This window comes from Corylus avellana, chromosome ca2 (genome assembly GCF_901000735.1).
Source record: "Corylus avellana chromosome ca2, CavTom2PMs-1.0".
Classification (NCBI taxonomy): domain Eukaryota; kingdom Viridiplantae; phylum Streptophyta; class Magnoliopsida; order Fagales; family Betulaceae; genus Corylus; species Corylus avellana.
Window position 1 is genome coordinate 15,870,796 of NC_081542.1, and position 25,987 is coordinate 15,896,782.

Below are 25,987 nucleotides of genomic sequence, written 5' to 3' on the forward strand. Positions count from 1 at the left end.
TTTAAATATGAAAGCAAATTAAATTGATCACACAATGTTTAATATGCAAAACATAATCAACAAACAACATAAAACATGATAATAAAGTAAGAAAATTATAAAGATAAGATATTTAGAAAGGGGAATGCCAAACCATTTTTACAAACAAAATAATTGGATCCTTATGTAGTCAAATGACCAAAAAATAAAAAGCATATGAAAGATTATGTAAGAAAACTATATAATTGTAGTTAGCTCATATTATGGAAAATAAAGATTCTACTGACCCAATCGAATTCTAAACAAGCTCATGTCAAGAGTTTTAGCAAAAGTCCCTCTCTATTATTTATTTATTTATTATTTTTTGTCGTCTAAAAAAAGTCAAAAGCGCTTTTTTTTACATTACCAAACATCTTTCTTCACTTTTCTTTTACAAAAAATCAAAACTCATTTCAATCCATTATATGAGATTGTCATTTAGAAATGGAGCGGGTTCGTTTAATAAAACTTTTTTATAAAAAGTGAGTCGCTTTGAGTATTTGATGATTAAAATTGTTTATTATATACTTTTATTTTTTGCTAAAGAGTAAAAATAATTAAAAAAAAAAAACATGTAAAAGATATTGTTAGGGATGACAATCATGGGTTTGTACCTCTCAATTTTAATCATCTCCATCCATTTCCCATCCTCACTTTATAGTGAGTGGGATTACCTTTTCCTTCCAAATGGGAGAAAAGATAATCATTGCTGATGAAGAAAATTGTTTGATTGCATAATGATATTGATCCAATTCTTTGGCAACAAAATTCCTTCCTTTTTTTTTTTTTTTTTTTAAAAAATTTTTAATTTTTAATTAAAGGCTGCGTCCTACTAATTGAGTACGTGTAAAGGATATTTGAAGTATAGAGTAATGCTATAAGTTTTCTTAGAATCTTCTTATAGTCATCTCAAATGTGATGTGACTTTTAAAATTACCGTTGAATTTGAGATGTGATTATTAACTTTTGATCTATTAGTGATTTTAAAAGTTACATCACATTTGGGATGACTCTAGGAAGATTATAGCATTACTCTGAAGTATATTATGTTGGAAAGCAATAGTTGAGAAATAAAAATTATATTGAAAGGATCAAAAATTTAACCTGCTTTTTTAAGGACAGAAATTTCCTCCAACTCTGGAGGAAATAGTAGTTACAGACACTTTGTACTATTTTACATGGGTTGGAGGAACCAGACCAGTTTAAAGAAAATTTATGTCTTTTTTTAATAAGATTAATATAAAAATGCTCAAGTATTTTAAAAATATGTATGCATGTGTTTGACCAACGGAAAAGAGGGAATGCAATCGATCACCAAAATCATATCCCAATGAAATCTGGCATTTCCATTGGACAATACTCCTTGAAATCTGGTAAACACATTCAATAAGGATTCCCAATCTTAAGATGACTCACTTCCCACGACTACCACAAAATTCCAGCCAGATTTCAATTGGGTCACAGCTCACAAGCCAAAATCCAATTGGGTGAATTCACCTTATCCACTTTTTAAAAGGTTCAAAAAAAATTTTAAAAAAAAACTTTAATAATTTTATTTTCCTAATAAGATTCATCTGTCCGAACAAGTTTTAGACCGCTTACAGTATTTTTTTTTTTTTTTTGAGAAAGACCGCTTACAGTATTCCTATTGAACTATTAACAGAAAAATTGAAGAGAAAAACTCTTTTTTCTTTTTTTTTTTTCTTTTTTTTAAAAAAATTTGGAGAGTCGCTTTTAAAATGAATTGAACACCAAACTCTCTACATTTTTTTCTACTATATTTGTTTATTTTTTCTTAATTCTTTCTTAATTATGGGAAGATTAATGAATACATAAACTTAAAAAACTAAATAGTTTTCACTTTTTTTGGATCTTGTTATTTATAGAGTCTTTTTAATCAAAGTTAAATTTAAAATAAAATAGAAAAATAATTAAACTGCGGTTTTTGTGAAGTTTTTTTAAATTGTTTTGAAAAATGGGAATATATGGCCATGATTATTACCAGTCATTTCTTGTTCCCCCACCTTAACTAAAATTATTACCGGTCATTGCTTGTTCCCCCACCTTAACTAAAATTATACTCTTTGTGTTTTGTTTTGTTTTTGTTTTTTTTTTTTTTTTTTTGGGTCTTTTCTTTTTTTTGGATGAATTAATAACAAATGTCTTTAAGATGGAGTCAAATCAAAGTGACTTGCACCCATGATCATATATTCCTCTATTATATAATGTATTTATTGGTCCCAAGTGCCAAAAAAAATCAATTACACATGATTAGAAGTCAATTTATTAGTCCTAAAACTTTTATTATAAGTTTTTATATAAGATTATATGGTAGTCTATTATCTAGCTGACTTTTAACGCCTCAACCGCTAACTTAATTATTTCGATAAATATTTTCCTAAATTTAATTATGGACTATATTTTGACATAAAATAATAAAATTAGGATATTTTTTAGTTCATTTGAACTAGATAATATTGGGTAGAAGAAATATTATTTACTTATCAAAAAGTGAAAGGACAAAAATACCCTTTAAATATAACTAATTATTACTAAAAAGCGTTCAAGTTCCAACTAATTATTATTAGTAAGAAGTCAGATAATATTTCAGATTTAGCATTTTTACAACGGATGATCACTTATCAGTTATTGTTACAACTTACAATGACAAGAACATCATTAAAAATAAAAATAGCAACAAAAAAAAATAAAGTGGAAAATAAATTTTCTTAATTTTTATGTTGAATTACCGAGATCAATTTGCATGATTTGCTGCACTTAATCAAATCTGTGCTGATGCAAAACAATACCCGTAATTAATTTAAATTACCGTCTGGTTATTCACCCAACAAAAGACAAAAGAGAAAGTACCGTTCTGAGCCAAGTTCTGCTACATCGCGATGCCCTGCGGCATCACGACACTCTTGTAGATCTGAACGATCACCTTCTCATCGTACTCCTTAGATGGGGCCCTCGCGAACCCACCAATCGCATCGCACGTGGCCCCACCGTATCCTCCGGCGACTCCGGCAGTGAACGCCCGGGAGTTAGCCAATCGCAGCATCATGTTGACGTACCAGTCTCGAAGCCACCGCAAGAGCTTCTTGGGCGAAGACGCTCTCAGGCGCCGAAGCTTCGGCGCGGTCTTGATCCGCCAGAACCGCCTCCGACGAGTCGAGCCCAGCTCCACCCTCGCCCTTCGCCTCCGACCCGACCCATTGAGCTTCTCGTAGTCTCTCCTCCTCCAGTACCCTCTCAGCCCCTTGTACATGCTCGCCGATACACCTTCCATTTTTGTTCTCCCTTGCCTTCTCTCTAGCTCGCTCAAGTGAGAGAAAGAGAGGTGGGTGAGGCATAAAGATATGCATTCATATATATATATATATATATATCAAATTCGGCCAATAAGTAATATGTGCGGATAATTAGTAGGAAAGGAGGGGGTGGTGATCATAAATGAGAGATGCTACTACGTACCTGCATTTCTCACGGATGCCGTTGTTCTTATTTAATGAGGCCGGACATGACACGTGCCAGACAAGGACCAATGGTATTTTTTTTTTTTTTTTAATTTTAATTTAACTAGGATATTGAGCCATTAGAGAAGATCCTCAAATTTTAAATTTTTTTAATTTTACTCTTTCAACTTTTAATTTAACGCAATTTATCACATTTCGTCAAGTTTTGCCATTAACCCTAAACAGAAATGATTAAAAAATCAAATTATCCTTGAATTTTTTTTATTTATTTTTTAAAAAAAGACCAAACCCATTGACCCTTTTTTTTTAATAACTTTTTTTAAAAAAATAAATAAATATGAAATTAAGAGTAAATTTAGAATTTTATAAAAGTTTAAGGGGTATAAAGGCTATTTTATCACTTTTAACGTTTAAAAACTGACGAAGGGAGTACATTACATCAAATTGAAAGTTTGAATGGTAAAATTAAGAAGTTTTAAAATTTAAGAAAGTCTTTTTAAATTGAGTAATAATTTAGGGATTCTTTGTGAAATGTTTTCTAACTATTATTATAAATCTTATATATTTATAATTAGATGCAACAAAATAAAATTTTAACTGTTTTCAACTAAAATAGAGAGGACTTTGGATGCATATAACTATAAGCGTGAATTGGAAGAGATGAGAGGAAAAAATAGGTAGTTGGATCACTACTACGTGCTAGCCAGTATTCATGAATCATTGATTGACGTAATGTTATTTTTTACGCTTATTTTTATTGATTGACGTAATCTGTAGTTTTTTTTTTTATGTTAGTTACTTAAAAAAATATAAAATAAATTATTTAAAACACATCACATCAATTAATCTTATATTACTCTAAAACTAACTAGAATTATATAATAAAATAAATGTTAATACCCTATCATTCTAGATAATCACAATATGATGATGATGATGATGATCTCATCCATCGGCAAAGCCTCAAGTTTCAGGCCCTTTGCGGTATCCAAAAGCTATGGTGTCTCGATGACCACACAATAACATGTCTCTTTGACTTTTTGCAAAGCTCTGTTTTTGCCAAACTTTTCAAAAGTAGTTTTCGCTCATTAAATGGTTTTTTTTTTTTTTTTTTATTTAAGAAAAAAATTTGATTGTTCAATCTAATTTTTAGATGTAATCGTCACCGCTTTCTTCAAAAAACCTGCCGAATGCTATTTTTTGGTTTTGAACTCAATTTATTTTTGAGTTTTTTTTTAGTGTGGATATCAAAGAAAAAAAGAATTGAGATTATGTTTGAGTGGTAATCGATAAAATTAAGTAAAAATTATAAAAATACATATAATTTAAAAAATTATTAAAATATTAAAAAAAATTTATTTTTTATTTTTTATTTTTTTTAAAAATGGGCAATTTTGAACCACCCCTAGGGGTGGTCAAACTACCACCAAGGGGTGGATCGATCGATGATCCACCCCTAAGTGTCTAAAGGTGGTTGAGTCACCACCAGAGCCACCCCCGAAACTAATGGGGATAGTCAAGCCACCCCCAATAGCGATTTAGCTATCCCAAAAACTGTTTGGGAGTGGTTGAGCCACCCCAATGGTTACTTGGGCATGGTTGATCCACCCGTAGTGCGTGGATTGACCACCTCCAAAACTAATGGAGGTAGTTTGGCCACCCCTAGCCATTTCTTGTCACCTTCAAATTAGACGGGGTGGAGGATGGCTCGGCTACCCCCCATTAACTTCGGCCTTTGGGGGAGGCCGATCCTCCCCTAGGAGGTGGATCGGTCACCCTTAGATTCTTAAAGGGTGGTCCAGCCACCACCTGAGATGTTTCGATCATCCTAAATTTATTTATTTTCAATCTTTATTAATTGGGTTGAAAACTTTTGAGTTAAAGTTGAAATTTTTTTAGTTGAGTTGAGTTTAGAAAATTGTCAAACATGAATTTAGAAAAAAATTTGAGTTTGAGTTGAAAAATCTTGCTTCCCAAACAAGGCAAATACATGTACGTCTGTTGTTTTAACTGCGATAAAACTTGTTTAAGATAAACCCGCCAATACGTCCTATAATTAGTTTGGCATGATGTGAATTGATGAGATGGGTTTTCTATAATTGAAAAGGTTGATTTTGAAGTAGTGGTTTTTGGCTTGTGTTTGAGCATCTTTATGATTTTTATTATTTGTTGATGCATCTTTATCCACTATAACAAGAAGTCATAAGTGTAGTGGCCCAATTGAAGCCTAACAATAATTTATACTTTTCGTGTCTTGGTAAAGGAATTGTTGCTGTCTACGTGCCATGTGCAAATAATTAAGAACATTATTGGGGGTGATGATTAAACAAAACAGAAAAAAAAAAATAATAATAAATGATGTACTACCAAACTAGGAATAATAAAATTGTGCTGTCATTGATCAATGGAGCAAGTCAAAGCATCTCATCAATCCTAACAATCTTTGAATCACAATTTGTAAAATATTTAATTGTATATTAAATGGATTAATTGTGACTGCTAATTGATGTATTTGTATTTTTTTTTCCTTATGTCGGTGCTTTTTTTTTTTTAATTTATTTTTTATTTCCCTGCATCACACACAAGGATGCTGACATAAGATGGTGCGTGGCCAAAGATGCTAGGGGAGATATATATTGCAATAAATCTGATTTTGCATTAGATTAATGATACGGTACGTTTCTCCTTATGTTTTTTATTATTATTATTATTATTATTTTACATGAATATTGTTTTAAGGAAAAAAAAAATTACTCCATTGGCCCCTCATATATATATATATACTTTTAGAAAATAATATATATATATATATATATATATAAGAAAACACTAAGAAAAATCGTAGTATTTCTCTTTATATAATGTGACTGAATTTCTTATTGTAAGAGCATTTAATCTACTTGTCTAAAATTTATTTAAATTTTAGTTAATAGGTGGGAGACATTTATATATAATGCAAACTTTATTGGATTCCATAGTCACCCAATGAAAAGACAAGGCACATGGCAAAACCATTGACGTAATATCAGATATTTTTCTTAAAGTTTGGGGATGGAAAATCATATGAAGAAGACTTTGACAATTCCAAACCAATTGACGGGTTGTTTTCAAATTTCATTTATTCTGCGTAGTCTCTTTCGGCTCTAACTAAAATCTCCTACTTCAATTAAATACCGGCCATCACACTCTTGACTTTCAATTAATCCTCTAGCTAATTATTCTGTAATCTTTGAGTCTTTTCTGTGGAGCAAATACATGCATGCTTCAAGCTGATAACAACCAATTAAGAATCTCTTTCATCAAAACGACAAAGAGGAGAAATGGGACCTGTGAAATAGAAGGAAAGCCAATTGGACAATATCATGGACCTCAATATTGGACTAGGAAAAAGATGGCTACGTACGGCGGCTACAAAATTATCCAAAACACTAATATATAAATACATATATAAGCATGGATTTAGCTCCCGTGTAATCAGGTTGTCATATTATATTACAATTGGCAGCCTTATTTGAGAAGCAGTTTGGGCGGGTGTTCGGCCAATTCAGTCCTTGATTGCTTGCTTAGATGGCTTGAATAGGCGGAGTTCGAGCAGACTCTTATATTGCAATAGGATAGCTTCATTGCACAAGATCTTAATCCATTAAGCATTATATATGCTTGAGCAAATGTAAGGGCATATTTGATATGCAAAATATCTATTCCCATGAAAATAATTATTCCCTTACAAAGAGGATAAATTTTCCTCTAAAAAATATGAGAGGAAAATGCTTTTCAAATTTTTTTTTTTTTGCAACCCTATTCTATTTTTTATTTTTTTAAAAAAAAAACACATAACTTTTTATGTGTGGCTGACCACTCCTTGGCAAAACCACGGGAGTGGTGAGATCCCCTCCCTGCCTCTCAATGCTATTAGAGGTGGCCGTAACCACTCCTGTGGTGGTTCTACAACCCAAGAGTGTTTTTCATTTTATGTTTACTTTTTTAAATACATAGTGTATATTTTAGCAATTTTGATTATATTCTAGTGAAAAAATAAGTATTATCACAAAACTAATGAATATGAATGATGATTGTGTTTAAACTCCTTGGATTCCCAATAATAGCAATTTAATTCCTAAAACGTACCATAAATTAATATTCAAATCCACCAAACCAACCATCCGTTATAGTATGAATATCTCTTCCAAGGAAGAGGAATTTCCCCAAGACCTTCCCAATCGCCACACAAAAGGAATCAACAACTTTAGGTGTGAACTTTAACTAAACATAAATTCCTCTGAGGTGGGCTTGAGATTTGCATTTATTTCTTAATTTCCCAATTAAAAAAAAAAAAAAAAACTCCAAATAGACACCACACCACAACACAACACAACCCTATCCAATTTCAAGTAAAATAAAGAGAATTCATTTCATAAGCAAGATTAAATTTTTTTTTTATATATATATATATATATATATATATATATATGTTGCTGATCAATATATTCTAATAACACATATATATTTTTTTCTTATCTAATAAACAACAACATTAAATACACATAAAAAAGCAACAATTAATATTAAATAGAACAACATTGTCAACCTTAATTAACATTAAATCACTTCCTACTTCCTAGCCGGCCTTCTTACTCTTCATGGGCTTCTCTGCAATCTTCTTGGCCTTCTTCGTTTTGTGGGTCAGTTTGGGGCCCAACTTGGGGTTGTTGGCGGAGGAGAGCTTGAAGGAGTTGTTGACTTTGAAAAGCCTCTAGGACTTGACAAACTTGTTCAACTGCACCGACAGGGATTTCTTGAATTTTGATGGCAATACTTTCTTGTGCTTCTCCTCTATCGACTTCGCTATCGCTTGCTGGCTCGACCCTTTCCGCTCCTTCAGCGTCAATATGGCCTCCCTTATCATCTGCCAAAAACAAAAAAAATAATAATTGTGCAGAAAATGGAAAAATGATGGTTTAGAAAGGGAAAAAATGGGAAAATTGGAGGACCTCAAAATAAGGAGGATGACGGGTTTTGTTCTTGTTTGCAACAGCAACGGTTAATGCTTTTGCCATTTCTGATGAGAGACTCTGGCAGGGGAGAGTTGCGTCGGAGAGAGGGACTGAGGGAGAATGAGTACTGTGGTGTGTTAATTAATTAAGAGAGGGATTTTGATGGTTAATCCTTACTTAATTATATGAGGTATTTGAATTTCGGCGGTTAATTGATTGCTGCGTTTAATGCGGTGGACGTGGGTCGTTTTGAGTCCCCGAGTCTTACATTTGGAGATGGATAAGACAAACAACGGTTTGTTATTGAAACGCCTGGGAGTCTGTGACGTATGAAAATTCGACAGTTTTCACATAGAAGCTTCTTTTTTTATTTTTTATTTTTTTAAAAAAAGAAAAAACGTGAATAAAACTTGAAAGTAAGGCTTTTTAAAATTGGTTATTGTGGTTGACCTAAATTACAAATTACTTCATATGGTATAAAAAATAATTTATAGGTTTTTGTAGTTGGCTTAAATTATAAATTATTCATTGTAGTATAAATTACTCTCTAAAATCAATTTTCGTTAAGTAACTTTAATAAAATCTGTCAATTTACCATGTTATACCCAATAAAAACATAACACGTGTTATTATTAATTTCTGACTTCCAAAATTGACAATTAGGATTCTTCATATCATTTTACAACGCTAGCTAAGATTACACATCAGCCCTCACTCCACGTCATACGGCTACAGTAAACTAACCCAATCTCTTATATTCCAAAAATTTTACTACGTGCGTAACCCCCCCTCGTCTTTATCTTCATCAGCCGCTTCACAAAATGCGACCGTCAAATTCTTGCAAAATGTTCTCAAATTGTGGCGAAGAAGATGAAAATGAGGGAGGCTTATGCCATGCACATAGTAAAATTTTGGGGATAAAAGAGACTATGTTAATTTATTATAGTAGTACGACGTGACAAAGTAATCGATTCTGTTAAATTACTTAACAAAAATTGATTCTAGGGAGTAAACTGTTATTTTGGTATACCGTGAGGACTTATAAATTATTTTTTATACCACATGGAGTAATTTATAATTTAGATTAACTACATAAACATATAAATTATTTGTTATACCACAATAAGTAATTTGTAATTTAGGCCAACCACATAAACCAATTTTGCATTTATCCCTTAAGTATATATAACAACCTTGCACCCGTTGTTTTATTAAAATTTCTTTTTCCATATTTAACTATTTAAATCTCATGCATTTTAACTACGAGGGAGAATACATTTAAGGAAAATGTTTGACGTATAATAAATATGAATATAACACCATCATCTCACTTTTACCTTATTGGATTAATGTGACAGTTTCTCTTAGTCATTGAATCAACCAATATTAAAAGTAATTCTAAATTTTAAAAGAGGAGTGTTACACATTCCAAATTTTTCTCTTAAAAATTATTTTTCAAATGATGTATCGTCATCTTATGAGATTTATTATTTTGAAAAGTGTGTCACCAACTCATGAGATGGTAACACGTCATTTGAAAATAAAATTTGAGATATGTAGTATTTTTCAATTCTAAATATTCAACTTTCATCACATTTTTATATCACAGGACTAATGTGACTATATATGCTCATCAACTTTTTATTTTTTTAATAAATATCGAATTAAAAAATCATGAACATTGCAACGTTAGAATAGAATTGAGTGAAATGAGAGATGATTATAAAACAGTACTAAAAAAAAAAAAAAAAAGAGTTGAGTATCAAGTATCAAGAGTGTCCCTCGTGAAGTAGTTTAGTGATTAGACAAAAGTCACGAAAGTGAATGTTGTCCTCCTGCAGTTGGCAGTCAAATTGAAACTGAAGGACCAATAATAATAATAATTACAGAAGAGCCAAATCCACTAACTTTTGACCTTTGGTGGTGGCCCGCCACCTCCAATTTACAACCCCACCACCACGAGCCCCATTCTCTTCTTTCTGTCTCCTTCTCCATTCATCTCCATACGTTATATCATCATTTTATCTTCTTCATTATAACTTCCAGTACACATTATATATATATATATATATATTCCACTGACATGTGCAGCAGCATCGAGATTCTAAACCTTGAAACCCTATCTTCAACCAACCAAAAAAAGTGATGGCCATGATCCTTAGTGGACTCCAGGTGCGTAGAATCTCTGCGCCACCTTGCTTTTCTGTTAGACAACCTTCCATTTTTCCTCTTATATAAAGAAATTATATTAATCTCCCCATATTCGTCCCTATATTATGAAATGAAGAAAACAATTAACTTTCAAATATGTTAATTGCGTTATAATAAGGTTAGTTTCCAGCTGTCTTTAGAGTGATAGTGCCACCTTTTATTTGTTAAGTTTGCAACTTGCGGGCTGATTTTGAAAAGAAATCTTATTCCAAGAAGGAAAATTAATAAACTTGAAAAAGGAAAATAAGAAATGATTAACGATCGAGCATATAATAATAATAAGAATTACAAATTGCTTTATTTTTTTTTCAACCTTAACAACATAATAAGAGTACAAGACACTACTACACACACAAAACATGTGAGAGATCGATAATTCTTCGACCAACAACCTTTATTTCTTCTTCCTTTTCTCCACCAATTGATACACGTACAGTTCTGTCCACAACAGTTTTCTAATTCTAGAGATAGCAAGTAACTGACACAGAGAGAAAGAGCCACTACTTAATGCAACGCATATAAATTAATCTAGAAGAAGCAGAGAAAAGTAATAATGAAGAGAACAGTGGAGGAAACAAATGGCTGCTGCATTTTCAAATGGACAGAGTTAGAATGAGTGGCGGTGCCCGGTGGAGCGTAATAATAGTAAGGAAAATAAGGAACAATCTGGTTTGGCGGCGCCAGCGGGAACGGTTGTGTTCCTGAATTGGGCGGCGAAGGCGACCCTGATGATGGCGGCGAGTCGGAGTAGCAACCGTTAGGACATGGGGGCTTGGGTGGCGGTGGGCATTCTGGCGACGACGGCGGCGGTGGGGGCAAAACCACTGGTGGTGGTGTGGTGGGGGAGGGGGAAGAACCACCACCGGCGGAGGCGATGCCGGCACAGGACATGGGTTTTCACACTCACTGCACATTGTGCATGATATTTGGTCTTTGGACATGACTGTTGTTGTTGTATTTGTAGTTGATGTGGCTGCTGAGGAGATTAAGAGGAGAAGGAGAGTGGAGATTAATGAAAGCAACATTTTGGAGGGGGGTTTGGAGTCAAATTTGAGAGAGCAGATCGAGGGAGAAAGAGTAAGGAGGAGGGAAGAGATATAAATGAAGACAATGGTGATATGGGGTACGTTGAGAGAGGGAAAGGGAGGAGGAGGAGATAGGGATCTATGGATGCATGTGTATTGGTGACCGCACCATTTGTCGGTGTTTTATCTTCTGTGGTACCCACCATCCCAGGAAGAAACAAAATGAGCAAAATAATTATTAGTTCGTAGAAATAAAAGGAATAATAATAATAACATTGCCTGCATATATGCTCTAATTTCATCCACATTTTTGTATGATTTTTCACTGCTACAGAACAAGAGTTCGAATAGTGGTTGATCGATCAAGTTCTTGGACCATACAATTGCCTGCCTGCCTGAAAAATGAATGCAGTGCCCACAAACCCTCCTTTTTCTCAAAAAGTTAACGTGTAAATCAACAGTTTCATGCTAATCAAGCATATATATGATTGTGACATCTAGGAAATAATTAAAAAAAAAAAAAAACAAAAAACAAAAACAAAACAAAACAGTAATAGTAAAATAAAAACACAGTTTTTTTATTAAAAAAAAAAAAAAAACTGAATAGGAGAAAATTCATTCCATAGTGTATGAGACTAACATGATGTATTAAAAATGTTTGACTCTAAGAAATTTCTTCCAAAAAAAAAAGGTTTTGACTCTAAGGATACATGCTCGTTTAATAGACTGAATTTAATAATTTTCCTTCAATTCAATTTAAAGAAAAACTTTATCGAGAAATAAAACTTGAGACTCAAGCAAAAAAGATTTTTTCAAAACATAAATTGAATTTAAGAAAATTCTTTCATTTCAGTGTATGTGACTAAATGTGTGACTCTAAGGATACATGTCACTTTTAATAAATTGAATTTAAAGAATTTCACCTTATTCAATTTAAAAAACTTCTCAAAATTGTTATGCAGCTGGCTGATATGCTCGAGCTAAGGATCGAGCAAGCAAATGATTCTACAACTCATCTTGTTGACCAATGCTTAAATGGTGATCGAACACTCAATTCTGCCTGATTCTATAACTCATCTTGTAGACCAACGCTCAAACGGTGATCGAGCACTCAATTCTGCCTGACCACTGCCGCTCCACCGGAGTTGTCCTACATCACCGGCCTTGATACCATTTCAATAAATTTTGAATGTTAAAAAGTCTTAAGACGAGAACGATTGATCGAACACCGTGGACCAACAACATGACAAATGTTTCATGTGCTTCGCCCAACATGAGAGTACCAACAAAACATGCATTCTGTTTTCGTTGTTTTTTTTTTTTTGGTTACATTATCTTTTTGATCCATCTCGAAAGTGAAATTCCAACCTATCTTTTGGTTTCTCCCTAGCAAAATCTTACATTAAATCCAATGGGTACGTAAAAGTAATCTTCATGCTCAGTTGTTCTGTAAATATTTATGTTCGATTGTTCGATCTTATATTGTTTCCCAATCACTATCACCATTTACCATATCATAGGATGATGTAAATTCTCTGAAAATTAATTAAAATCTCATTTTGTACTCGTTATTATTATTATTTGGTGTTTTGTACTCATTTTAATATTTACTTCTTTAGTACTTTAATTATTCAATTTTTTTCTGAAATAACTACAAAACCTAGTAGTGTAAACCAGTTCTAAAATTGCTAAATAATAGATTGGTCAATTTTAAAAACCAAAACCATGATTATCCTATTATAACTAATAACCGACTACCGATTATATATACCGATTGATAGCCAATTATCCGAGTCTTTAAAAAATTTGATATTTTAGACTTAATTTAACCCTTTTGGCCTTTTTTTTTTTTTTCTTTTAAATAAAAAACAATTATAATTTTTTTTTTTTCAATAAATTAGGGTTTTGTTGTGGTTGTTAAAAAAAAAAAAAAAACCCTTTTAACATAACTGGATGTATAAAAAATTAAAAATCGATAACCAAACCCAATTACCAATATTTCCAACAACTTTTAAAAGCGATTAACTAGATTAACTGGTTTCTGATTAGTGGCTCTTTTTTTTTTTTTTAATCAAAGGGGGAAAGGGAAAGGAAACAAAGAAAGCACACTAACGCACTCATTACTCATACAAGTAAAAAGAAAATAATTTTTTTTTTAAAAAAAAAAATCTCCTCCTCAAAACCATTCACCTCGAAGCTCTCTAAGAACCCTCGAGTGCGGAAGATCAGGGTCACCACGCATAGCATTCTGCCTGAATATCTCAACGGCCCTCATAAGCGCCTCCTCCGCCGTGTCAAGTTGCTCCGGTCTCCACACAATCACATCGCTACCATGACCGTAATCCTCGTCGGCGTCTGCCGTCCCATCAGTGGCCCTAGTAATGGGCTTCCTCGTATCGACCATCTTCATCTCCGACAATGGCGAGGCCTTGTGATGCTTGTAGTAATCTCTGTAATCCTCAACTTGTCCCTCTCTTTCGTCTCTCTGCTCTTCCTCCTTGTCCTTTGGCCATGGCCTGCCGTCAAGCCCTGCACAACTGACTTCTTCCAGGCTAATTGTTGTTGTTCCGTGGCTACGCTTTTGCTGCATGATGGGGTCCGGTGGTGGGTTCAGGCCGCCGGTGCTCTCCAGCCTCGGAGAGGAAGCATAAGGTGTTCTTGGAGGCTTCAACGGTCCGGTTTCTGTACTTGGTTTGTGTTCTGTTTCTTGCTTTACAGTGTCATCAGCACCCACCGCGGTTCCTTGACCCTGCAAATTCCACAAATGAGTGCTAAAACGGTAATTGTTTTTATCCTCAGCTGATTTTTATTGTCATCTCTCCAAATTGTTAAAAAAAAAAAAAAAAAAAAAATTTGGGAAATTCCACTTTAGACCTCTACCTCTTTAAATCCTTTCTGAAGTTTCTCCGAACAAAATTTACTCTACGTAATTTTTTTTTTTAAAAAAAAAGTGATAAAACTTGAGCTAGAAGAGAGAGAATCTCACATCGTTTTTCCTGTTATACACATCAGGGCTAGCTTCGACCTCTCCCGAATGAATGTCAGGGTCAGCGGTGCGACCGGCGGAGGAGGAGGCAAGTCCTCGGCGGAGAGCTTGGTTGTGGGCAAGAGAGAGAACCAAAGGCGACCTTCTTGCGGTGGCTGCTACCCTCGATTGCATTTTGGCTTTTCTATTCTAATATTTGCTCAACCAACTCGTGGGTGTCTTTGATCGTCGTCTACTTGGAACAGAGACAGAAAAGAAACAACAAGACTTTGTGGGGGAAGGAGAAGACACGTGTGTAGCTAGCTGTGTTCACGTGTGAGCACTTTATAGTGCATTGGTGTGGTGTGCTTTGCGTATGTGTCACCTTGTGCTTCTGCTTCATGGGGAAGAGGCATCCAGAAGCATGGAGATTCTTGTAACAGTAAAAACTAGAAGCATGGAGAAGTTCCTTCTTTGTACCTAACTAGAACAATCTCGGTGATTAATTGGAAGATTTTTTTTTTTTTTTTTGGTGATTCAATCCCATTAAATTATTATGTGTTTTTTAAAAGTATCTATGAATTAAGAATAAAATGAATTGGAAATTAGCTACAAACTACTTTAATAAATTGTTAAATGTCTCTTAACATATGATAATCATATATTTAAAGGGAAACTTCACTGAAAATTCCTGAACTTCCATTTGATTTGATAAACCTCCTATAAATTTTAAAATCTCTCAATTTAGTTCCCTAAACTTTCAATTGCTTTCAATTTAGATCCCACCGTCAGATTTTAAACGTCACATGACGTTTATACTCCTGACTTTTGTATAAAATTCCAACATCCAAAATATTTTTTTATTTAACAAAAATCAGGGATGTTTTGATCTTTTTTTTTTTTTTAATTTTTAACGGCTAAAATTAACGGAAGGGTCCAAATTGAGAGCAATTGAAAGTTCATAGGACTAAATTGAGAGATGTTGAAGTTTAGGGGGAGCATTTCAAAGCGGGTAAAAGTTCGGAGGTCTTCACTAAAGTTTTTCCTATATTTAAACATGTGAATTAAGAATTTTACATGTTTAAGTATGTGCTCCTCACATGCTTTTAGAGCACGTCACTTTATAAGACCCATTTTTAGGAATTAGCTACATGCATGTCACTTTCAAAACTAGTTTTTAACTAATTTTTGTCATGTTTAGATGCTTGATAACTACATATATGTTTGAAGTATTTTGAAAATATTACACAAGCTAAGTTGCTTTTCACCTTGCGTTTGAAAGTATTCTCAAATAATCTCTCCTCTCTCCTCTCTCCAGTCGAATCAAGACTCAAATATATCTTCTTATAATCTTTTTTTCCCTTTATTAATCAGAAAAAAGAAAAGTACTTTAAAAGTAAAAAAAGACATATAATATTTTTTAGTAACCTTTTTAATGTCAAAGTTGTCAAAATGTACTTTGTTTTATTTTTAATGATTTAATTACATACTTTTCAACATTCTATCTTTTTTTAATGTCTTAAACTATTTTTTTATAATATATGGTACATGAGATGAGACGATGCAAGAACATAAATACACGAAGAGAGAGAGAGAGAGACGATGGAAAAACAAAACAAAAAGACGAAATCAAACACCCATTAAAACACAGAGACAGAAGATTAAGGTTGGTTTTAATTATTAGAAGCAATAATAGGAATACAATCTTGGTCAAACAGAAGCTAAATAAATGAGACTAGACTACCTAATATGTCTCAAATATTGTATTTACACATCAAGATGGTCGAGTTAGCCAATGTCAAATCTCACCTAAAACACACATAATCATCGTCACTCTACACTAATACATAGTTAATTAAACACCAACAAATTAATTAATATTATTTCTTCTTCACAACTTGAGTAGTTTCTCCTTCTGCCCAAGTTTGGAACATATATCAGCAAGGCAACCGAAGAATGCAGCAAAGAAGCACATCACCCACGACAATATCACAACTCCCCAGTCCCACATATTCTTCTTCGGAAAATGTCCTCTATCTGATATCACCAACGCTCTATAAACTGCTTCAGTTAAGGCGTAGGCTGTCACTGGGTCTGATTCTTCCGCAAGATATCCGTATTCTGTGAGGCACACTATGTCATATACCCCCGTGGTTTCCGATACATCTAGCCATTCGCATATTTTCAGGCGGCCGTCGATCCTCTCCTCGGTTGATAACATGTCGCCGTGGGTCAAGATCAAGAGAGGGTTCTCATCTGCAGCAGCCACAAGTTATATCTACCACATTTGTATTATTAATAAGTATTTAATATTAAGAGTAATTAAGCATTTAGCAGATACTAAGCTGAGGCTCTGAAGCAATATATTACCAGGCCTTTAATTAGCACATCTATATTGAAATTTGACCATCTACTGGGCTCATAGGAAGTGGTCTATACAAGAAATTGATATGCTAGAGAAAAACTATGACCCCAATGAAGATCATGCATAATCATTTCTGCAATTCTTAAGACTGTGACTATTCATTTAAAATGAACTCTCTTGATTTTGTCCCATCATCTATTTTGAGCCAAAATAAAAAAATAAAAAACCAATTCAAGAAATAGGTTATTTGACTATTAAGTCTAAGAGGGTATGGTGGCCGGACCACCTCAAAAGAGGGGTCAACCACCCCATAATTGGCTTAGGGTTGGTCAACCACTTCTCAAGATTTATAGGGTGGCCTGCCACCTTTAAGGCTTTTGAAGGGTGGTAGTCAGTTTTGAGGAAGAGGAGACGACTATCTCATTAATCTTTAAAAAGGTAGTCGGACCGCTCTCAAGAATTTTGAGCGGTACTTTGACCACCCTCTTTAAAGTTGTAGGCTAGAAGAACGGAAATTTTTTTTCTTCAAAATAAATGACTTGACAAAATCAGGTGGTTTGACCACCCTCTTTGAAGTTGTAGGCTAGAAGAACCTAATTTTTTTTCTTTCTTTGAAATAAATGACTTGACAAAATCATGATTGTAAAATGAACAATCACGATTTTATGAATTGTGGGCCTCGTGCAATTCTTTAAGAATTACAAGAGTAGGGATCAAATGTTTTTTTTTTAAAAAAAAAAAAAATTCATATAAAGTTTAGGACAAGTGTATATAGATTTCTTAGGTAGGTAAAATTCATTAGGTAAAGGGTCACAATCCTCTTCGTGTAGGACACTACACTATGATGTCTACGATTTAGCCATGATTGAGAAAGGACTTATTAAAAAAAAAAAAAAAAAATTATTGTACTAAATGCAGCTGTGAGGTGATAGCTATGTGCCTGTAATACAAAGGAAAAGTCTCGATCGCTTTGAATTAATTATGAGGCTTTATCAAAAGTGCATGCACCAATGTAGGTGGTCAACAATCTTGCTTGATTACCTACTCAAAAAAAGTACTAAAAAGAAACGAATTTTAAGCAATAGAAGGCTTACTTGATTTTCTCAAAACAGTAGAGCAGAAGAGCTCCCTAATGGCCTCCAATGGCTTGAAATCGCCTGCTTTTGATGCATTGTAGATCTCTGCTATGTTGGCTACCACCATTACAAAATTCACTCTCCTCCTCACGAACTTTGAAGTTGGTTTCAAGGTAAGATTTTCCATTTCAAGTTTGGTCAATGCATTATCTCCCGGCCTTAAGCACAGCTGATTATGATGAACCCCATCAGTCATCCAACTGGACAGTTCTGCAAGATTCTCACCCATTTGATCATACATAAAGCCCCTTGAATCATACACACAGAACCCACTTTTCATATTCCTCGACACATTGTGCTCTTCCATCAACATAGTAGTGTAATTTGAAGAACTCCCTGCAAATATCAAACATAAATTGTTGGCACAAAAATGCACAGCATAGCTTTGGCTTTGGCTTTGGCTTACCTAGTGAGGTTTGAGCAAAAGGTATGATTCCAGAGCGCCCAAGAACACTGTACATGAGGTTAACAAGAGAGCTTTTGCCAGAACCAGTGAAACCCACCAAGAGAATCGTAATGGTTGGTGGAATGTCCATCTCTTCCTTGCTGATTCCTCCTACAGGCACCCAAAAATCGCCGGAACGATACATCTGCAGCTTGTGCCGGAGCTCGTTAAGCCCTTCCGGCGCAATCAAAGCCAACCTTTCCATCTCCTTCAGCACTTTAAGCCTTGGGGTTAGGCTTGAAACATTTGGGAGGTCATACTTGAGCTTCACGCATTCATCAAACTTGGCAGCCGAGCGCCACCAGCAATGAACCGATCTTGATAACTCATACTCATCTTCCTCAGTGGAAGATTGTTGGCTTTTCATCTGTGTCTTCCAAGTTCTAGAATTGCAGGCAAAAATGGTGATAAATTATTGATTGATTCAAGAACTCTGTGTGAACAGTTGGGCTCCACTGTTGCGTGGGAACTTTTTAGAGGTAACATGGAGACAAAAAAGTCCAACTTGGGTTTGTCGAGATCCGACAGTAGAGTACAATCTTGCCCACGGGTTGGACAGCAGGGTATTGGAGGAGATGGTTCCTTGCGCTTTCGTGTAGAAGCACAAGAATCTGGAATCCAATGGAATTTACGGGAAATACCCATGTGGGGAAGTTCCTAAATACAAAACAAGTACGTGGAGAGATGGAGAGATGGGTATTGTAGCCAAATCAGATCACAGAAACGTCCACCAAGAACTTTTTAAAAAAGTTTTTTTTTTTTAAAAAAAAAAAAGCCACTGGGACTGACGACGGCTCTTTAATTGGTTCCACTGTGCATTTGGAAGCTGGAGTGGGTTACTTCAGATTATTCTATAGTATCTACTTTGATACTTGAAGTGGTCTTTCTGCAGGAGATGAAAGATCTGGGAAAACCCCAAACCCTTGGTAAGGTTCCTTTGATAGATGATTTTGACCTGATTTTGGCAAGATACTATTCATTTCATTTATTTTTATTTTTTGAACATTCTTTTATTTTTTACATCACATTAATTTTTTTTTTAATTATTTAAATAAAAAAATTACTACAAAACAAAAAGTTTTCATTTTTCCATACCAAATATTCTTACTTTTTTATTTTTTTATTTTTAAAATATTCTTATTTTTTTTTACATCAATCAATTTTTATTACAATATCAAACCGAAACCGAAATGAAATCATTTACCAATTGAACTCCAAAAGTGGAGATGAACAACTTGCATTAAAAAGACAAAAAGACAACCATTAACTCATTGGGGTTCATGGTCTCAAATTCTTTTTCTTTGCACAAGTTGGTGCAAAGCTGCAGATGCCATTAACCCTCCAAAAAGTTTAAGTTAAGACGTCGATAAATAAGGATTTTCAGCAATTTAGGCACTACATGGAACTCTCATGCTCGAGTAAGTGGTTAGACAATCCAAAATTAATTTAGGTGTGTCTCATACATAGTGATACTAGTGCATACCTTCGACTTCGGTTAAATTCACCATAAACATCTCTTATAATTTGGCTGCCCAAATTGTGTACAAAAAGGAGTTGCCTGAATTGATTGAATTGCTCTTACAAATTCATTCGTTACAATTTTAAGTTAATTTTGGCAGATGGGCTTCTTATTGAATCTTCTACACCTACAAGGCTACAAGGAACAGGAAGAATATATATTCACGTTTATGTTTTCTTTAGGCCCAAAGACTAATGAAAGCACTCGCACTTTGGATTGGGATTACACCATCCAAATATATTACTCTTTTGCCTAACATATGGAGGACACATGCCTCAATAGCAAATAGAATGAAAACGAAAACACATGGATGGCACCAAACAAGAAAATCATAAGAAGGTAACACATGTTTAGGAAAGAAAAATATAACCAAACATAAACTAGGTAATCCATAACTTTTTGACAGTAATACAACCAACAAAATTTCACTGATCCCCCAAAACAAAAAGAAACATCCAAGAAGAAATCTTTCTTACTCGGATGACAAAATCCCTAATTATCATCAAGGAGAACAAGAAATAACTTAAAAGTAACATTTCTTTTCTTTTTCCTAAAGCTAGATAGGGGAAGGGGTGTTGCTCATGTATTAGGCGGCTTCCTCCTGCGATTGCTTGGACTCTTACAATTGCACTCAAGTGCAATTTAGGTTATCTCAACTGTCTTTACTGAATATGCACTCATACTAATAGTTGAGGTGGTAAGCATGCATACCTTCAACTGAAGTTAAATCCACCAGAAGGAACAGAAACTTCATTCCCTCCAAAACCAAAGCTAGATTGGGGAGCTTCACCTGGGGGCAACGGCTCATCATCCTCGTCAGTCCAATATGTCTCAAGAATCTTCACTGCCTTCTCATATATCTCATTGTTGTCATGACTCTGAAGGTTTTCAATCTTATCTAAACCATCAGCATCATCAATCAATTGGGCATACAAGTTTACATCTCCTGTTTTACCAATATTCTTCTCAGCTTCCCCAACCTTTAGAATGTTCTCGAGCCCTTCCAAGCAAACTGTGACAATTCTTGGGTCTGGACAAATGAGGAGATCGCACAACGGCTTAATACACCCCTGGCTCACAAAGTACCTACCAGACAAATAGATCAAACACTTAAATGTAAGACAATTATTTGGCAAGCGTATTTAACAGGAACAAGAGATGATTGCAGGGAAAGAAATAATACTTGATTTGATCGTGGGTGCCACCAGATGTAGCATTTGAAATTGCCCAAGCAGCCTCTTTCTTGATCTCAAATTCTTCACTTTGAAGTAGTTGGAGAAGGGGGGGAATGATGCCAGCCTCAATTACAGCCTGCGAGTTTTCAAAAAATGTCTTAATATCACCCTTCACAACAGATTAACAAGAAATGAGATCACACCCATAATAATCAGGTTTCTTCCGTAGGTTCCTTACTGCCATACTGAAACATGTCTCAAAGATTATCATGACAACATTCTAATTAGTGCATGCATTTTTAGCGGATGAATTTATCTGCTCACCTGTATCTGATTTACATTTCCAGCTGTGATATTTGAGATGGTCCAGCAAGCTTCCTTCTTGATGCTTTTCTTATAATTATTTGTCAACAGGTTCAGAAGGCAAGGAAGAGCTTGATGATTTATTATACACTGAAGAAGCAAGAGTATGAAGCATTAAATTCCAATTCAGAAAAGAAACAGATGACATTTCAAAACTCAAAAAGGTCCCATATTTCATATAGAGACCAATATTCCAAAAATAATTTTAAGAAACACACACATACATGGTTCTTTAAAAAAATATAGACAGATAGATAGATAGATAGATAGCTAAAGAGAGAGAGAGATGAATCAAAAGTAATACAAGGTATTCCCAATGCAAACGAGAACGTTTCATAACTCATTTTTTACTACTCTATTATTTGTATGCAAAGGTTGCAATTATCAATCTAATTGCAAAAATTACTCCTATTATTGGAGTCCCAACTTTGGAACGCCAGTCCCAAGCCAATAGAAATGAAGAAGGTTGTATTGGGCACACTGGCAATAACAACTTTGGGCTAGCCTTCATCACAAAGAATCTAATAGTACCAAAATATTCATTATCACTGACAATAAGCCCCAAAAAAACCATAGAATAGGAGGCCAAGCCCAATGATTTATGTATCTTCCAATTCAAATGCGAAACGGCATGCTTAGTGCATCCTAAAAGCATCTGATACCCGCTATAGATTTAATTGTGTTGAATTATATGGATAAGTAAAAAATATTTTCATTTTCACTATAAAATTCAGTAAAACAGAAAACCACTGCCACCAGAGCGTTTTATAGATATATCAGACTGTAAGTAACACTATGCAGTTTGATTTTAATACTAATTAATATAACTAGTCACCTCATGAACTAATATTGTGTCCCATCCAATTATAAATCATGATAACAGAACAATCAAAAGCAACTTTAAAGAAACAAGATTAAAAAGAAAACAGTGAATATATTATCATTGCACACCTGAGTTTGCATATGATCTCCAGTGACAATATTTCCAACTGTGCGAAGGGCAGGAATGAGCACCGTCGTAGAGGGATGGCTAGCCAAACAGAATTTTCAAGCATTAAGGTTTTTTTTTTTTGAAGAATTCTAACATCAAGCAATCAAAAACTAATTCAAATAGTCTAATAAAAATCCAACACTCACATTAGAAATTCAACAAGTCGGGGGCAGGGACCTGCGTCAATTACAGCCTGGATTTTTTCATTGGCGCCATCTGAAAGATATGATAGTGCCCAGCACGCATCAGTGAGGACTTCCTCATCATTTGAATGTATAAGACGCTCAAGAGCTGGGAGAGCCGGCTTTGTCTGTGCATTAAGATTCAAAAGCACATCAAGAAGACAATATTTTGAAAACGAGAAAAAGATGCATTAGGCCCCTAATCACTCAGCTTAAATTTCCAACCTGCTCAAACAAAGGCGGTGGCTTGCCCCTACAGAAATTGGACAATGTCCATGTCGCATTTCTCAACATAGAAAGTTTTGCATGATCATTAAACTGTGCCAGCAATGGCATTAAAGCCCCATGACTAAGAACAAGATCACGACATTTAGGCGAGTCACCGGCAACATTTCCTAATGCCCAAACAGCCTACAGCTCAACCAAGGATTATCATCAAACATATGATCATATACAAATCAAACACGAAATAAAAGCATATAAAAACTCAATGCCCATTAAAGATATACACCTGTTCACGAACATCATCACTCGTAGAGTCTAGAAGTTTGACAAATATTGGGATGGCTCCATGATCAATCACAACCCGGGTGTTTTCTGATGTCCCGGAAGCAATGTTTGTGAGGGCCCAAGCGGCCTCAAACTAAAGAACACCCAATACCATAGAACAACACAATCAAAAACATAAAAATGAATTCAGCAACAAAATGAATAACATAAACGCGCTAGAAATCAAACCTGAAGTTGTGGGAACTCATCCCTCCCAAGGAAATCGACAAAGCGGGGAACAACCCCGGATTGCACAACTTCATTAATCGGAGGACTGCGCTCTGGAGAATCGATTATGGTAAGAACAAAAAAACAACCCACTAAAAACACAATCAGAAACCGAATTCAATCATAAAAATTTTACCGATCGAAAGCAGCTTTCGGAAATGAGTTGTTGCCTCAAGCTGCAAGCTCTTGTCCTCCGACCAAACCCCACCGATCATTTCCGGCAGACTTTCTAACTGCATTTACATTAACAAACGCAACAACACATTGACATGCTTACGGTTATGCTAGATAACGTTGAAAACGGCGGCGTACGGTTGTAATATGAATACCTTCGTTTCGGCCCTTTCGGAAGTGCGGTTGGCGGCGAGAGAGGAGGGGATTTGGTGAGGTACGAGGCCTTCGCGACGCTTCTTCTGCAAGCTCTCTTCTCTGCGGCTCTTTCGGATCTCGACCATGTTGTCCTCCCTTCGGCGACGACCTTCCTCGGCGTCCACGGCCACCTTGTACCGGTTCCGGCGGACCTCGGTTCTCGCGCTCGGCCTCAGAGACATTGCTCTTCGCTGTACGATGATCCGATCGATCAGTTCAAGGTTGGCTGAGAAAAAGCCCAAGTAGAATGAGAGACGAACTGACGAAGTCGAAGAGTACTGAAAGGGTTTTAATTCAAATGGGATCCAGAGGAGGGATGTGAGCCTGTGCCAAACTTGACCTGAATTTGCACGTTATTAACGGAACCGCCACTCTGTTTTTGAATTTGAAATATGCGGCGCTTGGCGCTCGTGAATTCGGCGTGACTTTCTTTTTCTTTCTTTTCTCGAGCAAATTGAGAAAAAGGTTTTTTTTTTTTTTTTTTCTTTTTTCTTAAATGATATTTAATAGACTTTTATCATACAACTATACTGAGATGGCATTGAAAATCAACCATTAGATTAATGAGAACTTATAACAAGAAAAAATCAATGGTTGTTTTTTATTGTCACATCAATATACTACTTTTTTCTTTCTTTTTTTTTGACATGTTCACACAAGAGGGAGAGGGAGGATTCCAACTAGTGATATCTGTTTTATAAAGGTAGTCTACAGCTGATTGAGCTACCCCTTGGGATGTACAAACGGGTATAATCGCCCCGCAACTGCTAACCACTTATAACCGCATAGCCGCTTTGGTTGGCGGTTATAAAAAAAAAGGGCTAACCTCTCCGCCCAAAAAACCGCTAATCGCCTACCCTTATATATATATATATAACATTAAAATGACATCGTTTTGGTTAGGGATAGGGTTTCATCATATTCATTATTTTTTTGAACCTTTCAACCCACAACTATTTTAAATAAGCCCAAAATACCTCAAAAAGCCCAAAGGCCCATAAAAATAAAAAAAAAATAAAATAAAAAAATAAAAAAGGTTATAAAATTGACGGTTATTGGTTAGGGATAGGGTTTCATCATATTCATTATTTTTTGAAATCTTTTGACCCAAAAAATAGGCAAGCCCAAAACACCTCAAAAAACCCAAAAGCCCATATAAAAAAATAATAATAATAAAAAAGTTATAAAACTGCTGGTTATTGATTTGAATAACCACCTAAGCGAAGCAATTGCAATTACTAAAATCCAATAACCACTTAAGCGGTTGCGGTTTAGCCAATAACCGCTAACTGCAACCGCTTGTACACTCCTAGTTACTAGTATAAGAGTCTACTAAATAGCATTTCTCTTAAAAAAAAATGGTTAAATATATTTTTCTCCAATTTAGTTTAACAACTTTATTTTTTGTCCATTCAGTTTCATTTTATATTATAGATAGTACATCGATAATGGCTAAAAATGGGATAATACCTCCATCAATATGTTGTTCAAAAACTTAACAAAAATCCACGTCAACCCAATGACAAGCTGACAAGTGGCAATTAAAAAAATAAAAATAAAAGCTCATTAGAAATTAAAAATAATTTTAAAAAAAAAAAAAAAAGGTTGTGGTGTGATCAAAATGATCTAAGATGTGGTGATTGATAAAGTAACAAATAATATGGGTGTGGTCATAATTGTTATATAGGTTAGGCCTATTATGTGCTCTTCCAAACCTAACATATTGGACTCTATTATAGGGCATAGGATCCTCTCCAATCCATTTTGGATTGGAAAATATTAGTTTATGGTTATGATTTATAAGATGAAATTCTAAAGCTACAAATAGGACATTTGTCCACTAACTAAAAATAATAATAAAATATTATTGTAGATTTAAATAATATATATATATATATATATATAATATAATATTAAAGCCACCCCCAAGGGCCAAATCTTAAAAAAAAAAAAAAAAAAAACTGTTTGGCCCT

At 34.6% G+C, this 25,987-nt stretch overlaps 5 protein-coding genes and 1 pseudogene across 5 annotated transcripts; all 6 read right to left on the reverse strand.

The window, feature by feature from the left end:
- Positions 1 to 1,735: 1,735 nt before the first annotated feature.
- On the reverse strand, positions 1,736 to 3,465 carry LOC132171520 (uncharacterized). Its single transcript, XM_059582854.1, has one exon. It carries the CDS (start codon positions 3,308 to 3,310, stop codon positions 2,909 to 2,911), a length of 402 nt encoding a protein of 133 aa, XP_059438837.1. The 5' UTR covers positions 3,311 to 3,465; the 3' UTR covers positions 1,736 to 2,908.
- Positions 3,466 to 8,115: 4,650 nt separating this feature from the next.
- LOC132169152 (histone H1-like) lies at positions 8,116 to 8,554 on the reverse strand (annotated as a pseudogene).
- Positions 8,555 to 11,230: 2,676 nt separating this feature from the next.
- LOC132169154 (branchpoint-bridging protein-like) lies at positions 11,231 to 11,593 on the reverse strand. The gene has a single exon (XM_059580234.1). The coding sequence runs from the start codon at positions 11,591 to 11,593 to the stop codon at positions 11,231 to 11,233; it is 363 nt and encodes a 120-aa protein (XP_059436217.1).
- A 2,161-nt stretch (positions 11,594 to 13,754) lies between these two features.
- On the reverse strand, positions 13,755 to 15,172 carry LOC132171665 (uncharacterized). The gene is made up of 2 exons (XM_059583038.1): positions 14,714 to 15,172; positions 13,755 to 14,476 (listed from the first exon to the last, which is right to left on the reverse strand). Exons 1-2 carry the CDS (start codon positions 14,885 to 14,887, stop codon positions 13,904 to 13,906), a joined length of 747 nt encoding a protein of 248 aa, XP_059439021.1. The 5' UTR covers positions 14,888 to 15,172; the 3' UTR covers positions 13,755 to 13,903.
- A 1,176-nt stretch (positions 15,173 to 16,348) lies between these two features.
- On the reverse strand, positions 16,349 to 19,274 carry LOC132171300 (uncharacterized). Its single transcript, XM_059582584.1, has 3 exons — positions 18,600 to 19,274; positions 18,152 to 18,529; positions 16,349 to 16,948 (listed from the first exon to the last, which is right to left on the reverse strand). Exons 1-3 carry the CDS (start codon positions 19,003 to 19,005, stop codon positions 16,584 to 16,586), a joined length of 1,149 nt encoding a protein of 382 aa, XP_059438567.1. The 5' UTR covers positions 19,006 to 19,274; the 3' UTR covers positions 16,349 to 16,583.
- A 1,254-nt stretch (positions 19,275 to 20,528) lies between these two features.
- LOC132170352 (importin subunit alpha-like) lies at positions 20,529 to 24,337 on the reverse strand. Its single transcript, XM_059581304.1, has 10 exons — positions 23,975 to 24,337; positions 23,782 to 23,878; positions 23,607 to 23,698; positions 23,380 to 23,511; positions 23,094 to 23,279; positions 22,833 to 22,996; positions 22,647 to 22,725; positions 21,657 to 21,785; positions 21,341 to 21,468; positions 20,529 to 21,243 (listed from the first exon to the last, which is right to left on the reverse strand). Exons 1-10 carry the CDS (start codon positions 24,194 to 24,196, stop codon positions 20,871 to 20,873), a joined length of 1,602 nt encoding a protein of 533 aa, XP_059437287.1. The 5' UTR covers positions 24,197 to 24,337; the 3' UTR covers positions 20,529 to 20,870.
- Positions 24,338 to 25,987: the final 1,650 nt, after the last annotated feature.

Bases quoted from the DNA above. Each gene is read 5' to 3' on its own strand.
- LOC132169154 (XM_059580234.1), bottom strand. From the start codon at position 11,593: ATGTCCTGTGCCGGCATCGCCTCCGCCGGTGGTGGTTCTTCCCCCTCC.
- LOC132171665 (XM_059583038.1), bottom strand. From the start codon at position 14,887: ATGCAATCGAGGGTAGCAGCCACCGCAAGAAGGTCGCCTTTGGTTCTC. The intron at 14,477-14,713 runs GTGAGATTCTCT...TGGAATTTGCAG, and splicing joins TGTATAACAGGAAAAACGAT to GGTCAAGGAACCGCGGTGGG.
- LOC132171300 (XM_059582584.1), bottom strand. From the start codon at position 19,005: ATGAAAAGCCAACAATCTTCCACTGAGGAAGATGAGTATGAGTTATCA. The intron at 18,530-18,599 runs GTAAGCCAAAGC...TGATATTTGCAG, and splicing joins TTTTGCTCAAACCTCACTAG to GGAGTTCTTCAAATTACACT. The intron at 16,949-18,151 runs GTAAGCCTTCTA...TGGCTGCTGCAG, and splicing joins TACTGTTTTGAGAAAATCAA to ATGAGAACCCTCTCTTGATC.
- LOC132171520 (XM_059582854.1), bottom strand. From the start codon at position 3,310: ATGGAAGGTGTATCGGCGAGCATGTACAAGGGGCTGAGAGGGTACTGG.
- LOC132170352 (XM_059581304.1), bottom strand. From the start codon at position 24,196: ATGTCTCTGAGGCCGAGCGCGAGAACCGAGGTCCGCCGGAACCGGTAC. The intron at 23,879-23,974 runs GTATTCATATTA...ATGTAAATGCAG, and splicing joins CCGAAAGGGCCGAAACGAAG to TTAGAAAGTCTGCCGGAAAT. The intron at 21,469-21,656 runs GTGAGCAGATAA...GAAAACTCGCAG, and splicing joins GAAATGTAAATCAGATACAG to GCTGTAATTGAGGCTGGCAT.